Here is a 15,692-nt window from a genome sequence, read left to right on the forward strand (position 1 = left end):
GAATGCTAATACAATGCGAGCAAATTGTGGAGGAGGAACCAAATGTGATCTGAACGTGGATTTTCCTCAACAGTCAATCCAGCAAGGACATGCGTTGAGAATGCCTAATAGCTGCTTGCTCATTGAATAGTGAAAACTGTTCATTAAAATCTGTTTAACTCCTTGGCGCCTGCTGTTGCTCCGGGGAAATCAGACTTCTGGTGCCAAAAGATTAAGTGCTACATGTTGAAATGGTTTAATGTATTTAAACTGTGATGAGTAATCTCCAAGAATGAAGTCAGCTAACCGATGCGTTAGAAAGTAACACCTGCTTGTAATAAGCTATCATTGCAGACTGCCTATGGGTTTATACTTGGTTTAAAAAAATTGCCCACCTCTTGCTTCAGTGGTAGAGGTTAGCACAGTAAAACAGATAGAAAAACTGAGACGCTTTGTTAGCTTGAAGCCCTGTGATCTTTATTCCTTATGCTGGGAGTTCCTCGCAGCATGGCATGAAAAGTGATTCTTGTCACTGGGGTGGACCCATGTTTATACCATGTCTAGTAGCACTCAACTGTAATTCACAGTGACATTTATTAGCGGTAATTTTGTGCATATTGATGGCAAATGTACTTAGCAATTAGCTTTGAGCAGATTGTTCGCTGGATGTTCTTGATTAGGAAGGTAATTGTGTGTGGTCTGCTGGTGAGAGCAGGGGATGGAGGCAGGAAACGAGCTCCTCCTTGGCTCTGCCACGGCTTGAGTCTGCTGCCGCTTTTGACTTGAGTTTCCAGTTGGAGATCATTCTTGTGACCTTCTTCAAGGTGCTGAGGTTCAGAATGTGCTGTGTTTACATAGCCATCATGTTTTTGGTTCCGAATCTTCACACAGGTTTTTTAAAATATACAGAGTGTGGTAATAAAGTGAATGCCTTCCTATAGCTCTTATACCTAAGTACTGGAAAAGTGAATGCTCATTAACAGAGTATAATAGTGCCTGCTAAAGGGTGCAGAAAAAGATGAAATGTTTTTGTTTGTATTTTCATAATTAAGTCAAATGTAGCTTTCTTGAATTTTTAGTCTATGGAAACTGGAGCGCACCTTGTTATTGTGAAGTTTACACAGATTTGTTAGTACTTTTACTGAAGTTGTACATACTAAACACTGTCTTTGGTAGTCATCCTTTTTAAAAATTAAAGTTCTTTTTTGTCTTTGCTGTCTTTTCATTTTCCAGAGCTTGATATTATTTTGCTTTTTTTAATTGCAAGCATGATAAAACAAACCTTATACAATACATGATCATATTGATTATATAATGCAAAAAAAAATGCGTATAGATAAAGGCCTTAATATGATGTCTGAATTTTGAAGTATTGTTTCCTTATTTTCACAATATATAGCTGGTGAGTAGTTACTGTAAAGAACAGTACAACCAACAACACAAACCACTGCTCTCTCGTATGATCTGTTTATGTACGCCTTGTTCAATCTAAAAGGTAACCGTTCTTCTCAGGATCATCTTAAAACTCCTTTGGGCATCTCTGTGTGGTGGTGTTTGTTTCCCAGCATAACTTTTTTTTTTTTCCTTCTGGTCAGACAATATATTCTTGTACCATGTTCTCTGAGTTTAAATACCGCACCTGGGAACTCGGAGCGCGTAACTGCAGTGTCAGCACGTCAGGCTGCTCATGCTGCAGTCGGTCAGTGCGATATTCAGTGTGGCAGGCAGAGATGTATAGTATGATAGTAATGAGGTATGGAAGATATCCCCATCACTGGCTACTCAGCAACTTGTCTTGTATTTTGACAGATTATATATGACATAGCCACTGTTACTTGGTTAGCATTTTTTATTGCTGTCTTATTTGGAAGAATTCTCCTCCCAGGTTTTGCAATTCATATGCTTTCCCTTTTTCTGACTGTCCAATTTGTGCTTTTCCCTGCTAGACTGTTTTAAACCCAGAAGAAAGCTGTGCAATCGTGGTTTGTGTCATAAAATGTGATTATTGAGGTTTTTTGTTTTGCAAAATGTTGGAGTGCATGGATATGTCGTAGCCTACCATTAAAAAGTTGTAATGAACAAATTGCATAGGCTCGAGTCCCTGCTAACAGCACTGTTTATGGGTTTCCTCCAAAAGTAGTCAGACCATTAGTAGAAGTTTGTTCCTTTTGGCACTTTTCAGGTGGTTCTTTAGCCCAGGAAGTGCAAATAAGAGGACATAGAGGAGGGAATAAATAACAGTATGTTTACTGCAGCCCTTAAATAACTTCATGAGTGTTCAGTTATCATATAAAGGAAATGAGGGTTGGCAATTGCTTTCTGTACTCATTGTTAACACTCTTAAGGGAAGGTTGGAGCTTTTGAGAGTCCTCACAGCAGAAGGTCAAACCACAAAACCCAGAGAAGCTTTAAGTCTGCTGGTTGAATTGAATGGATGAGGCTTTAGGTACTGTTTTCAAGCAATAAGTTGTTTCCTGACTGGTGTCCAGGTTTCTCTCCTATATATAGGATCAATAGGATAGAAAAATGAGTAGCATCTAAGGTGAGGCTACACTTTGCTGTGCCTGAGTATCATATTGACATTAGGCACATCCAGCTGCTAAAGCAGCTCAGATCAGGTGGTGACAACATAGTGGTTAAGTTCTTGAGAAGAAAGACTGTTTTACGGTCTATGTTAGACCCTGTATTATGGCTGAGGATGGAGCTGGGCTGGTCTTACTAGAAATGGATTCTCCTAGCATGTATACTTTTCTTTGGGTAAGCCATTTGGCTTGTATAGTGTCTGCTAATCCAGTCTGTAATGTGTGTAGCACAGAAAAAGTTAGTAAAAATATTGAATTATTATCTACATAAAAAACCCCCTAAAACACCAAAACAACCCCTAAACCAAGCACTCTAAAAAGCCAAAAATCCCACAATGCAAGTAACCCACATGTTTGAGGACTTTGATACGGCTGATGAAAAACGATGCCTCAGCATAAGTGGACGTTTTACAGCCTGTGTGGGTTTGCAGCGACTTCTGCACTGCAGTAGAGTTTAGAAGATGCCCCTATGATTCCTCTCTCTGCAAGCCTGCTCTAATCTTATCTGGACAGATTCACCCTTTACTTATTTTCCCCAAGGCTTTACATGTGTCTTTGATCCAAGTATGTGATCTATTAACGTGACTGAGTGTTGTGTGTACTGTCTTTATCCTGCTATTGAAAAAGAGATTGTTTATGAAAACACATAGTGTTCTGTGTTTATAGCTCACTCTCACGTTATAGATTTGGCATGCATCCGCCTCATTGTCTTAGCAAGACAAGAATTAAACAAGAATGCATGTGGCCCAATGGGGAAAAGGATACATTAATTATTGTAGCTGAATGACATTGATTACAGCAATTAAGTTGTGTTTTTATTTTTTTAAAAAGAAAAAAAAGTTTGAGAATAGAGCAGGAAAGACTAACATCTTCCCTTCTATGTGCTAACCCACTATTTTCTTGTTTTATTTTGAATATAGTGTGAGGGGAAAGCTCTCTTTCATATTCAAATAACATTACTCTCTCTTCAAATGAGTTGTGTATATAGCATGGTGGTGGAAGAAATGATAAAAGTCTTACTCTCTAAGTATTTTCTAGATCCAGAAAAAAACCTTAGGAAACTGCCACGTTCAAGTTACTTTATAATGTATTACCTGGTCTTCATTATTGGCAGTGGTTTCTGTGTCGGGTTAAATACTCCTAGCAGTTCTTGGTTTTTATTCACAGGAGCTACATTGTGTTACTCATGGGGGATTCTATATAAAGGAAACTACGTTTCCGTGATAAAAAACTGATTTCCTTTAGAACGTGCAGTTCACTAGGTGACAATTTTTAATGTGTTTTTAATAAACCAATTGTGGAAAGAAATAATTTTGCTTTATTGTGAATATTCCCTCTGGTGTGCTTCTTAAAATTGAGTTCTGGATTTAAGTACTGGGTTAAACAGAGTAACACCACCATAACCTGGCTGTAATGTGTTTATTGCAAGATGTATTTATTTGAAAATACAAAATAAAGAAGCATTTGAGTAATCATAGGCTGTAATGCCTATCAGATAACACAGAGGGAAAAACTATGCCTGCTCTTAGGCCGTTCAGCACTGTAAAATCCTACACTTCTTTGTGTTGTTGGTTTCTCTTTATAATTTTATTTTGAAAGCAGAAAAAATCCTAATGAGCCAAGAGATTTATCATACCTTTTTTTTTTAGTATTATGTGATGACTTCAAATGGTTTAATGAGCTTTTTCCTCAGTAAGTCTTGCAAGTCTTTTGTTACGGTTACTTTTAAAAATTGCAGTGCTAATGTAAAATACCACCAATTTTATTGCTTAGAATAGTTACATTTTTTAAAAAAATAATTTTAATCATCCCATGGATTTTGTCACATTGCGTATGAGTAGAGAATAATTTCTGCTCCCTTAAAATGCACTTCAGAAATTCACGACTCCTTGTCATTGAAATATGTAAAACCTCTTCAATAAATAAATGTGTATTGATGAAAAAATAGTGTGTGGATTTAATTGCTTGGGAGCAGCAGTGATGTGTACTGTAGGCTGCGTTCATTTGAGAGATCACAATTTAGAATATTGTTCAGTCTGTGTTAGACAAATGATACTGTGTTTTCTGTCTGTCTCTGCTTATTCCTCACTTGGGATTAAAAAAAGAGGTGGGGAAATAGGCAGAGTGCAGGGAATTCTGAGAGGAGACTTCAACTGTGGACCAGTGAGAAGTTACTAAGGATCGGTTCAACTGTTAGTAATAACACCATTTAATATGAACTTCAGTAAGTAGCGAAGTAAGGCTTGATGTGCTTAATATTAGCATGCTTACTATAACACCAACCTCTCATTTAATGTATCCAACTGTTACTTGTATTTATATATAAAGGCTTAGTATCACCATCTTCTCTGGTGATATATTCTCAAGTAATTTGTATTCAGGTTAGAATGCCATCTTCTTAAACAGGTAGAATTTCTCTTCTAGTGTTTGTTCCTTAATTAAAATATTGATCATACGGATCTATGTGTTTAAATCTTTCCTTTCTCTTGGTATTTGAAAATCCAGAAAACCTTTGGTATGCTTCTTTTCAGGAACAGAGTGTGAAGACCTCATAGAAGAGTTGCTGTGTTGCCTCATCCAGCTCATTGTTGAAATTCCCCTCTTGTAAGTTAGCTTTATTCTTTTTTTTTTTTCAAGCCTCCTTGTATAAACTGAGCATTGTCGAGAATACAAAATTTAGAGTGATAGGATTATAATGTTTAAATACTTGTATTTGTATTTGAATGCTCCATGTGATGGCGCAGTACTGACAACGATAACCTACTGCCAGTCGCAGCCCTGAATATGCTGTTGGAAGAAGCACATGATCAGCATCTCACACCCAGTTCAAACCATCGACAGAAGTTAGCTTGTTTTATTTTCTAGGAGCTTCGATGTTTGTTTCCTGTAACTTTTGGCTAGAAATGGTTGTGGGGAAGTGTACAGGGAAAGGTACTTTGGAGGCATCCCTTCATCTCGGGGGGATGCAGCAAGGTGTGAACAAAAGTTCCTCTTCTGCAGTTCTGTGGGTTTTTGAACTGCATGTGTGTTAAGTCATTATTTAGTACTAATTTCTGAAATACCAGTGAATTGATATCTGAAGAAGAGAGAAGAGAAATGACTAAGTGGAGTGTTTCTGTAGATCTCCAGCTTTGTTTCTATGGCTTTTTTCATGCATCTGCTGTATCTGAGATGCGTTGACTCCATATCCCATCGGATACTTCACTATTACAGGAAGGAGAACGTACTTTGTTCTTTGGAAATAAAAATGTCTTTCCACACCTGTGATAAGTTTTAACTTCTTTTTTCCCCAGATAAACTTTACCAAAGATACTATTAGCAGTATCTTTTGTGGTAAATTGCATTGTAGTCTGTGCCTAAAATGTAGTGCCCTAACTGAAGCATCACAGCTCTGAAAGAGTTTCAGATTATCTGTTCTAGTGTAGTTTATAGCTCTGCTGATGATTCAGTTTTTGTACTTCGGATTGTTCTTTTGGTTGGAAAGCTGACAAAGATGCAATAGTTTTTGAAACATTGCTCTCATTAAATACAACTCTGTCAACATTACATGAGGGTTTGGGTAGGTAGTTTGTAATGAATTAGATTTAGAGTGTCATCCTGCAAAGCTCGTCAGGACTTCCTGGAGCAGATCCATTTTTTGCTTGGAACAGATTAGAGGAAGTACAAAGGGGTGAAAGGACTGCGATATATTGGCAAGTTCATAAATCCTGCAGGGCTTTATTTTTCTTTCTTGGAAATCCCAAGGTGTGTGTGGAGTCCAATATAATTTATTTTGTCTTTCTGGCAGAAAAAGTTTTACAGGCATGATTGTTCTTAACCCTTTTCAACAACTGAGCCTGTCAGCATCTCTATTTCTGCATGAATGTGGTTACTGGGAATGGAAGTAGCTATTGAAAGCTCTTAGTTTACTATGTAATATAGTGATAATAATGGCTTATTAAAAAAAAGTTATAAAGCTTGTCTATAATCTCTAATATTCAGCTATATAAAAAAAAAATACTTTTCATAAGAGATAGATGTGGAAGGTTTTTGGGGTTTTTTTTGTAAAATAAATTTTCTTAGCTATTTTTTTCCTGAAACAGCATGCTACTGAATTCTTAGTAAGATACTAACACTGACAGAAGTGTATATTATTGTCTTGTTTACCAGTATACTATATCTAACAATGTGATAATGCCTTAACTAATGATTCTATCCCCGTTTAGGGGAAGTAGGGTAGGGAAAAGGAGATACGGAGGAGCTTGCTTTCTCTAATACACAGTCCAACCCTGTTTTTCATAAAGATGTTACAAGGCTGAGACATTTTTGCTTAACGTAATTTTTTTTTTTCAGGAGAATGATCGAGATTATTTTAGTAGTGAGTTTACTTTTTACTTCAGATTTACACTATAAATTCTTTCCCTACTCTGTATCAAGGCAGCAGTTCATTTCTGTCTTTAGCTGGAATAAATCAAGAAAATTACAAGCCTAGTATGTGAATTTTTGGAAGGAATAGATTGTCTGAGTGGAATACATAAAATATTCAAACTTGTAATGATTTCTGTAGCAGGACTGAGGATCACTTGCTAGAGGATAGGCAGCTTTGGCAGCTTACAGCGGCGCAGCTAACAGCGTCTGTCTGTAAAGCTGCTATTAAAGATGAATTGTTGTTGTGACAGACGGTTAAAATCTCCATGCTGAGCCTGCCTTTGAAGCGTCATTCAGAATAGCAAAGTTTTTGTTAGGAGCATTCAATAGCCTTAACAGAGGATTGTCACAATTAGTGTGTCCCTTGGGTTGTGTAGATGCAGTTTCATGAAGGAGTGGATACAGCTGGCAGCTGCTGTCTAAATTTATTGCTTCTCTACACCCCAGTTTAAGCCTCTTTTTTTTTTTTTTTTTCTCCTTCACTGGAATACGAAGATTATTTTTAAAGTGTGGAAGACAGTCTCTGTGTCCAAAATGCAGGAGCAGAGGTACCTGTGCAACAGTCCTACACTCTTTGCTTTTCAAATTGTTCTAAATGTCATGTTTGGCGCTTTTTAGCGAAGCAGTACATGTCAGAGGTACTGTAATTTTTCCTACCTCTATATTATTCAGAAGTGTTTTTTTAGTGCTTTGGGTTTGGCTTTTTTTTTGTTTATTTTGCAAATGTGTTACTGAAGAGTGGACAGCATTGCTGGATGAAGCTGTGTAGATTCTGTTATGGAGCAGTGAGAAATTTTGTGACTGTAATAACGTAGAAAGGTCATACTATTCTTCACAGTTGAGTATCATGTTGTGAAGATGTATGTACAACATGACAGATACTGTTGGGAGGAGAGCTTAGATACCTGTGTGTGGTATTTTGCAGGCAGGTACATAATGTTAACAGGAGACTAAAAGCAAGCATAGGAGTTTGGGCTTGGCCAGGACACCAAGTACGTGAAGGCTCAAGTCTTTGTAAGCATGGGCAGAGCTTGCTCTACTAGAAGCTTTGGCAGAATGAGCTCATGTTTGCCTACAGAATAACCTACAGACATACTTGGAAAATGCAGGTGGGTAGTCTAGCTCAAAATTAATAAGGAAGGTGTGTGAGATGGGGAGGACGACAAATGGTAAGTCTGTAACCCGGCTCTCCATATCCCTGACGATGAAATACAACTGAAGAACCAAAATGTGTTGGTTGTTGTTGGGAAAGGCTGCAGAGATGAACAGCAAAGCATATCTAGGAGCGTCTCAGAATTGCCTACGATGAATTTAAGATACTGTTTCTCAAAGTTAGTTTGCATTGGGAAAGGTAAATGTGCTTTAGGCAGTTATGCTCAGCATTGTTAGAACAGGTTGTAGTAGGAGCCACAGGACTCTGCAGCGTTGTGGCTCTATCCGAGAGTTACTAAAAAGATCTTAAATTACCCTTTTTTAAAAACAGGCTATGCTGCTTTGTACAAAATGCTAAGGAAAAAGGTTTCACATATTAACATTTAATTTTAAGAAATTTTATAGAAACTACAGCATTATTGCTTTTCAAGAATTAGACTTGTGCAGTTCCTCATAACACTTGTGTTACGGTATGTCGATGTTTGATTTATGGCTCCCTTGGGTATGTTACGGATACTGTGCTTTTTCTTCGGTTTTGTTAATGTTAGCACTCAAGAGTGTACATTAATGATTAAAACCTGCATAGTCAGCAAAAAGATGCAACTTCAGTATTTGATTGTATGACTTTTATGTAAAAACTATTACTAAACATTTTTTTGCGAGATAGAGCTCCCAAAGCTTTACATTATAAATGCTTTTTTCAGCAGCTTGTTAAGAGCTGGTGTACATAACTGAACATCTGGTTGTTATCAGTACATTTTCACTTCATTAAAAACTATAAATGCATATGGAAGAAAAATGAAATACTGTGATCTAATTACATCACTGTTAAGTAGCACTCTGTGGTGCCAGTAGAAGTTAGTTGATATTCCTATTACATTCCATTATTTTCTGTAGTTATAATTGTTTTGGGTTGCACTCTTGGTTACTTCCAAATTTCAATGTTAACAATGTTATGACTCATTTAAGAATGCTCTACATATTCTGAGAGCTTAAAAGCCAAATGTAGGCAGAGGGAGGGTGATAGAGTTGATTATAAAGCTGTATGAATCATTGCAGTGTAGGAATGATGCCGTGTACAGATGAGGAGAAATGTTTGGGCTTTTTTCTCCCTTGCTAATTGTGAGTGGCAAAGAGTTTAGGAACTACTTTCTCTTCTGTATCGAGTGTCATATTTTACTTGTTACTTTCTAAACAATACGTCAGAATAGTGCTTTTTTAAAAAGGCCTATTCAAGGAACTTTTACTAAGATTGTAGTAGCTCCAGTATTTGAAGAGCTATTTGACTTCAGCATTTTTGGCAACTTTGTCTAATCATCAAAGGAGAACTTCCATCTGCTGAAGCTTAGGTTGAAGCTAGGAAAAAATACCACAGCTAAGAGAGATTTGTATTTCCTCACTTTGAAGATCCTCAAAGTTTAAGACTATCGTGCTCTGTATAGGAGGGATCTGATGAGTGTAAAGGGAGTTTTATTTGCTGCTGCACCTTGTGGTGGTGCAGCAAATAAAAAATACTTATTTGGAAGATTTTCTTCATCGCTTATATCCTTTTTTCTTTTCTGATGGCAATATGTGGCCTTTTAAGTGTCTAAAGGTCCTAAGCAGAAAAACCTGTGATTCCTGTGGTCTGGCTCTGCCCAGATCTCTGCAACGTTCTCCAGTAGCTACTGGAGCACCTGGTTCATCTTCTCTGTGGCTGCCTTTCCCTGGGGGGTTGAAAGCTGCACAAATCCTGTCATTGGAGCTGTCCATTTTTATGGGTATTTGGACAGTTCTTTTGTGTTACGCTCTTCAAAGGGTACGGCCTTTCACTTAGATTTAGGAGATACTACTTACAAGACTCATTGATGTGCAAGGTGAATGCAGAAGAATGTAGATCTCTGCCGAATGTTTAAGTTCTAGACTTCTTATATTTTTAATCTGTAGAGGGAAGAAGTGAATGCCAACGAACTAAGAATGTAGAGAGCCACATAATCTCAGATGGTTTAGGAATAGGTCTGGGGAATAAATGGTCTTGAATCCAACTGTCACTTTAATCCTTTAAATGCTCCCTTTCGAGTATTTCAATCTCTGGTTGTTTTCTCACTCTCACTGTGTCTCCCAGTCCAGAATACCCAGTGTGGGGGAGATGCAGTAGGAAATGTCAGAGATGCTCTCTGTTTCCAGTTGGAGTTTCCTGAGTGCCCCTTTGGGACGTCTCCCAGATGTCTGGAGTCAGCTGTAAGCATAGTGCGTTATCGGCTGCCACGGTGCGTATTTGCCATCAGTGGGTGTAAAATTAGGAGTGATTCCAAGAGGAAAGATTATGTTCACTTGGAGTTGTTGTACTTGTATCCCGAGACTGATAATCAGATACTTGACTTGCTTTTCGGTTTTCAAAACTGATCCTAGTCTCGTGGTGACTCCTCTTTCACCTTTCTGGTGGGCCCTCAGGAAGTAGGGAAATGAAACCTGGTTCCTGTATGATTTGAGAGTTTTTGTATGAATCAGCCCTTTTGGCAACTCTCCTAAATTAGAAAATGAGTTACCTTTTAACCTTTTAATACTCGGAGTAGACAGCTCTGGCTGGGTGAAAGTTCAGGAAAATATTTAAACTGGGAGGGGGTTTGGTTTAGTGGTGTGAGTTGAAATTCAGAGTTTTGTTTCTGACTGTTCAGCCTGTTCGTTCTGTAGGTGTGAAATCATTTATGAGCTCTCAGTCTCTCTTTGCTAAGGTATAGAAATAGCTGCATTTGAGTAATTAAAGTGTTTACAACAGCATGTGCCTTCACTGTGTTAATTGGAGTTCCTAGCTGAGATTTTCCTGTGCCTTGCTTCTGTGCTTCATCTTGGTTCATCTTTCATAGACCTCTCTGTCAAAGGCAGGGAACAAAGCTGAATGATGTGAGCGCAGAAAGAAGTTGTGAGCGGTGCTTGGCGTTGGAGAGAAGCCAGCAGCGGTAGGATGGTGACACATAGGTAGATGGTTGAAGTTTTTAGTAGATGACGCTGACAGAAGGTCATCCACGTGGTTTTGAATGGAAAAAGCAGATGCCAGGACACTGGGGAGTTCATGTTTTAATAGACCCACAGTTCTTATTCTGTGGGGGGCAGTTGCATCATTTGGAAATGGCAGTTACACTAATACCACTCCCCTTAGCAACTTAGATACGTAAGCTGCTAGTAACATCTGGCTCCTGCAGACTGCTCCTGTTGCTTCTACTTGAGTCTGCAGGAGTGGACAAGAGTAGTTGGGTTTTTGTATTTTCCCACAGGCTACGATCGACAGATGATCTTGCTATTATGATCTTCATGTTTTGATCTGCTTTTGACTCCAGCATTTTCTTTGTAGCATGGAAGAAATCTACTTTGAAACCTAGCGCTGTGCCACCGTGTGACATGTTTATGTGGTGCCATGTAGTGTGAACACTTGTCTGTGGGTGCAAGTAATGGCAAGTGTTCCAGCTATTGCAGTTGGAAGAGTTATTGCTCAAGCAGGTTGCCTGAGCTGGCTGCTTGCGTGTGCTCTTTTCCTGTTTCTACCACAAAGAAGATCTTTTATTTTTGTTAAAGATTACTGTTTTGACCATAGACCTCTTTTTTTTGACATTTGGAACTTTTTAAATGCAGTATCAGCATTGTTGTATACTTGAAATTAACTGTAGAAAGGTAGGGTGAAATCTTGGTCCAGTTCAAGCAGATGAAAGCTTGCGAGGGTGTGATGTGCAGATCAGTGGTCTGATGCGGTTCTCCAACCCAGGTGCCTGAAGGTTGATAGCTCTGAAGGAATTTAGAAGTCTGCCTCTGCAATTAGTAAATAAAATAAATCAATAAAAATGTATGTTCTTGATGGAAGACCAGAAGAGAAGTGATACCCTTTCCAGTTTGTATCCTGGAAGAATTAGTTACTCGACCAATTTCTTCTAAGTCTAAGTGCAGTGCTGCTTTAAAGCAGTGCTCCCAGGACCACAGGTCTCTCAAAGAGGAGCCCAGGGTCTCTGCTGTCTACCTTGCTAAAGGGATTAAGATGGAAAGTGTCACTGACTTATTAGAATTTTTTGCCATTTGATTTTAATGAGTTGTTATCTCAAGATTACTGTAATACAAATTGTACATAGATATTGAGATAAAAAGCAGTCATGGAAATGATCAGGTATTGTTGCTTTTGGGAGGAACCCATTGACGTATCAACTGTTGCTCATTGAAATGTAGGTACTAAAACGTGTGTTAAATACATGCGCATGTTTATGTTATGCTGGCATCTAGGAATCTTGCATTTTGGAGCTCAACTCATCATTCTCTGAAGAATTCATCATTTAAGATAATCATGGATACACGATATGTCTTTGCTTTAGAGACTGAATGTGTATAGATAAGGTTTGTTGCCAGAAACCAGTTTTAACTTGGGTGTCACATGGAAGAACCTGGACCTGTTCCATCGGGGTTGAATAAATGGGTGCTTGCTTTGTGTCGCTGTGAAGAAATGTGATACCAAGGTGGACCGCTACTTGTAAGAAGGAAGGAACCCAAATGCAGGAGAGAAACGATTGCCATGACTTGTAGAGTTCAGTCTATGTCAGACTGTTCCCTCATGAAAGAAGTATGTCTTAAGGGGGAGGAAAGAATACCACCTGTTAGCTTGTCTAGCTGATATGGGAATAGATCCTTCAGTGGGAATGAGAGAGAGAAAAAGCGGAAAAAATTAAGTGAAAATAACTACTGAGATCTCCAAAAGAGAGAATCTGGAAGGAGTTAAAAGAAAAAAAAGACCTGTATATGCTTTGGTACATGGCTCTATGAAGTCCATTTACTTGGGACATGAGCTTTGTCTGAGTTTCTGGATTTTTTTTGTTTGTTTTATAAGACACTTGGGAAGGAAAAAAAACCCCACAGAAACTCAAAACGTCATGCAGTTCTTCTGGTTTTTCTGAAATAAATAGCTAAATAATTTTGACATGTAATTGATACATGAGTTCATTATTTCTAGTTTCCTCCTTATCTGCAAGCATACAGTTTTCAGAGGAAGTTTGAGATCAGCATAAATTCCACATAAAGTCATTCTATATGTCTGATAGCTTTGAATAAAAAAAAATTTAAAAAACAATCCCCCTATTCTATAGCGTCTCAATATAAATAAACAGTATTTTCTTTGAAGTTAAAAGAGGTTCCTGGTAGTCCTTCTGACCCTTCAGAAGTGCTTGAGTTTCAGAAAACTGTACATTTGACCCTTGGTGGAGAAAATAATTTTACTCTGCAGTTTTATCCTTGTGCTGATAAATGAAGGGTGAATGTAGCTGAGGGGTTACCCCAGATATCAGGGTTCTGGTTGTGTTTATGTCAGAGCAGATTTAATTTGGATAGATTCTACAAGTTGAGTGGAATGTTTCTGCAGTTAAATGTGCCCTAACTGGGTTTCGAATAGCAAGCAAATTGGAATAACTCACTGACTGGAGCTGCATGAATTTAGCTTTCTTTCTGCTGTAGGCAGATGACTTTTCCAAAAAAACCCAAACCCCAACTCCCAAAAAACCATTACAGTAACTTCTTTGTTTATTTGTTTACACTGAATCTTATAAAAATAGAAAAGAATTTTGTAATGTCTCCTCAGATTTGCTATTCCACTTGTATGATTTGTCAGAAAAATAAATGAGTGATTGAAATGGAGAAAAAAATATAGTAGACTAAAATTTGTTTCTTCACAGCAGAGTGACCCAGGGAATGTTGTAGTGTGTCATGAAGTGAGCCTTTTCATTCATCAAGAGGGTTGGAGACATTATTCTTGTATTCTCAGCCTTTGGCAATGATAAGCTTCTGAATTTTTTTTTTTCTATAGCTAAAAAGTGGGATTTTTTCCAAGGTGCTGTTTTTATTTTGATAGAAAAATTTCTTAATTTTTTAAAAACTTTAAAAATTTTCTTAATTTTTTTGCTGGTGACTAAACCTCTAATAATCGATCTATATAGGTCTTCCTTGCTTTGCTCGGGATGAAGGTGGGTAGTGGATTGCAAAGCATCCCTGTTTTGGACAGGGAGTGGGAGCCGTTCCTAGCTCAGCATTGCTTCTGGCTGTGATGAATTTGCAGTGGAACCAGATCACAGTGTAACCTCTGGCCTGATCTAATCATCAGCATTTACGCTGGCTGACTTCCTCAGTAGTGGGCAAAAAGTCAGGTAACTCACAAAAACTAGAAGTGATTAAAATGTACTTGATGATTTAGGGAAGAATGTTATTTGACCAGTACATCGCTTCCTGACGTGTAAGTTAAAATGTTACTCATTCAAATACTTAAACCATGCGAGAGAGAAAAAAAAAAGCCAGCAATAAATGGTGAGTTTGGATAACCTTCACTTTCAGAAACATTTTTGTATCAGAGGTAGCGTGGTTGTGTGGACTGTGATGCAGGAAATTGTGATTCCAGCTTGCTCTTGACTTTGAGCAAATAACTGGCACGCTCTTTGCTCCGAAACTCTGGCCTAGCGCTACTGCAGAAGAGCTTAACTGAAGCTGTCTGTACGCCATGATGCATAGAATTCTCCTTCCTTGTGTTTTACAGTAATGCATGTTGTTTACAGCATTTCTAGCACCACATTTCAGAATATTCAAGTATTTGAGGGTGCTAAAAATCAGACTGATTTCTTCCAAATGAAATCCTGTTAATTTTGGTAAGGACCACACCAGTGCTGTTTCAAGAGAGATTGCACTGTAGTTTTAAAGTTGTCATTATTTGAAAAAGCACTTAGTTTTATGTGTATACTTGTTTTAGCTTTAAGAATATAATTTTTTGAAAGTGACAGTGTAACGAATAACTTAGCATCACTGCTCAAACACACATTGATGCTGATTTTTTTTTTTTAATTGTAAATAGAGATACTATAAATATTTGAATTTGAGAAGTATAAATAGATTTTGAATTTCCGGTAGGTCAAAACCCCTTGATAATTGATGCTGGACACCTGTTGTAACTTAATGGTATTGGATTGTGAAGCATACTGTGGAAATTAAATAGTAATAGTGGGGGAAACATCAAAAGTACTTAATAACCATCTTTCTAATGGAATGCAGGATGGTACTGTTGCAGCAAGTGAAGTATCTCCTTAATTTTGGAGGAGGTGAAAATGGTCTTTGAAAGCAAGAATGATACTGGTTCATGTCCAAGTTATTTCATGTGTTTTAAAAGGTTTCATGTAGTCTGCAATTTATTACCGATTAAGGAGGCAAATGCCATTTTTCTGCCTCTTTTAAAAATAAGATTTGTAACAAAGTAATTATAGGCATAGGTAGGAAGGGAAAGCACAAGATATCCCAAATAGTGGATCTCTCTCTCATCCATTTTGCTGCATGGCCTTTCCTAATTGTTCTTAATTTAATGAGCTTTGCTAAATTATCTGGTGTTAGTATTTAATCATTACAGCACATTCTTTGGGATTGGCTGTGAGATCTTAGACTTCACTGTTACCTCAAAAATACCATTTACAGCTGAATGACTGTATGTAGTATCTTGATATCCTGAGCCTTTCTTATACTTAAACTAGTGTTTGTGTATTATATTCCTTTCTGAGGGATCCACTTTTCCTGGCAGGTGGAACTGTGTTT

At 37.8% G+C, this 15,692-nt stretch overlaps 1 protein-coding gene across 14 annotated transcripts in view; it reads left to right on the forward strand.

Moving 5' to 3' along the window:
- DYM (dymeclin) overlaps positions 1-15,692 on the forward strand; it is a 220,222-nt gene that overhangs the window by 26,730 nt on the left and 177,800 nt on the right. For all 14 annotated transcript variants that reach the window (XR_008574614.1, XM_054809295.1, XM_054809304.1 and 11 more), the window contains one exon: positions 5,093-5,165. Coding sequence is in view for 13 of the 14 variants with exons in the window: in XM_054809295.1 (XP_054665270.1) it covers positions 5,093-5,165 (73 nt within the window). In the remaining variant the exon portion in view is untranslated. The remainder of the gene's footprint in view (positions 1-5,092; positions 5,166-15,692) is intronic.

This window comes from Grus americana, chromosome Z (genome assembly GCF_028858705.1).
Source record: "Grus americana isolate bGruAme1 chromosome Z, bGruAme1.mat, whole genome shotgun sequence".
Lineage (NCBI taxonomy): Eukaryota > Metazoa > Chordata > Aves > Gruiformes > Gruidae > Grus > Grus americana.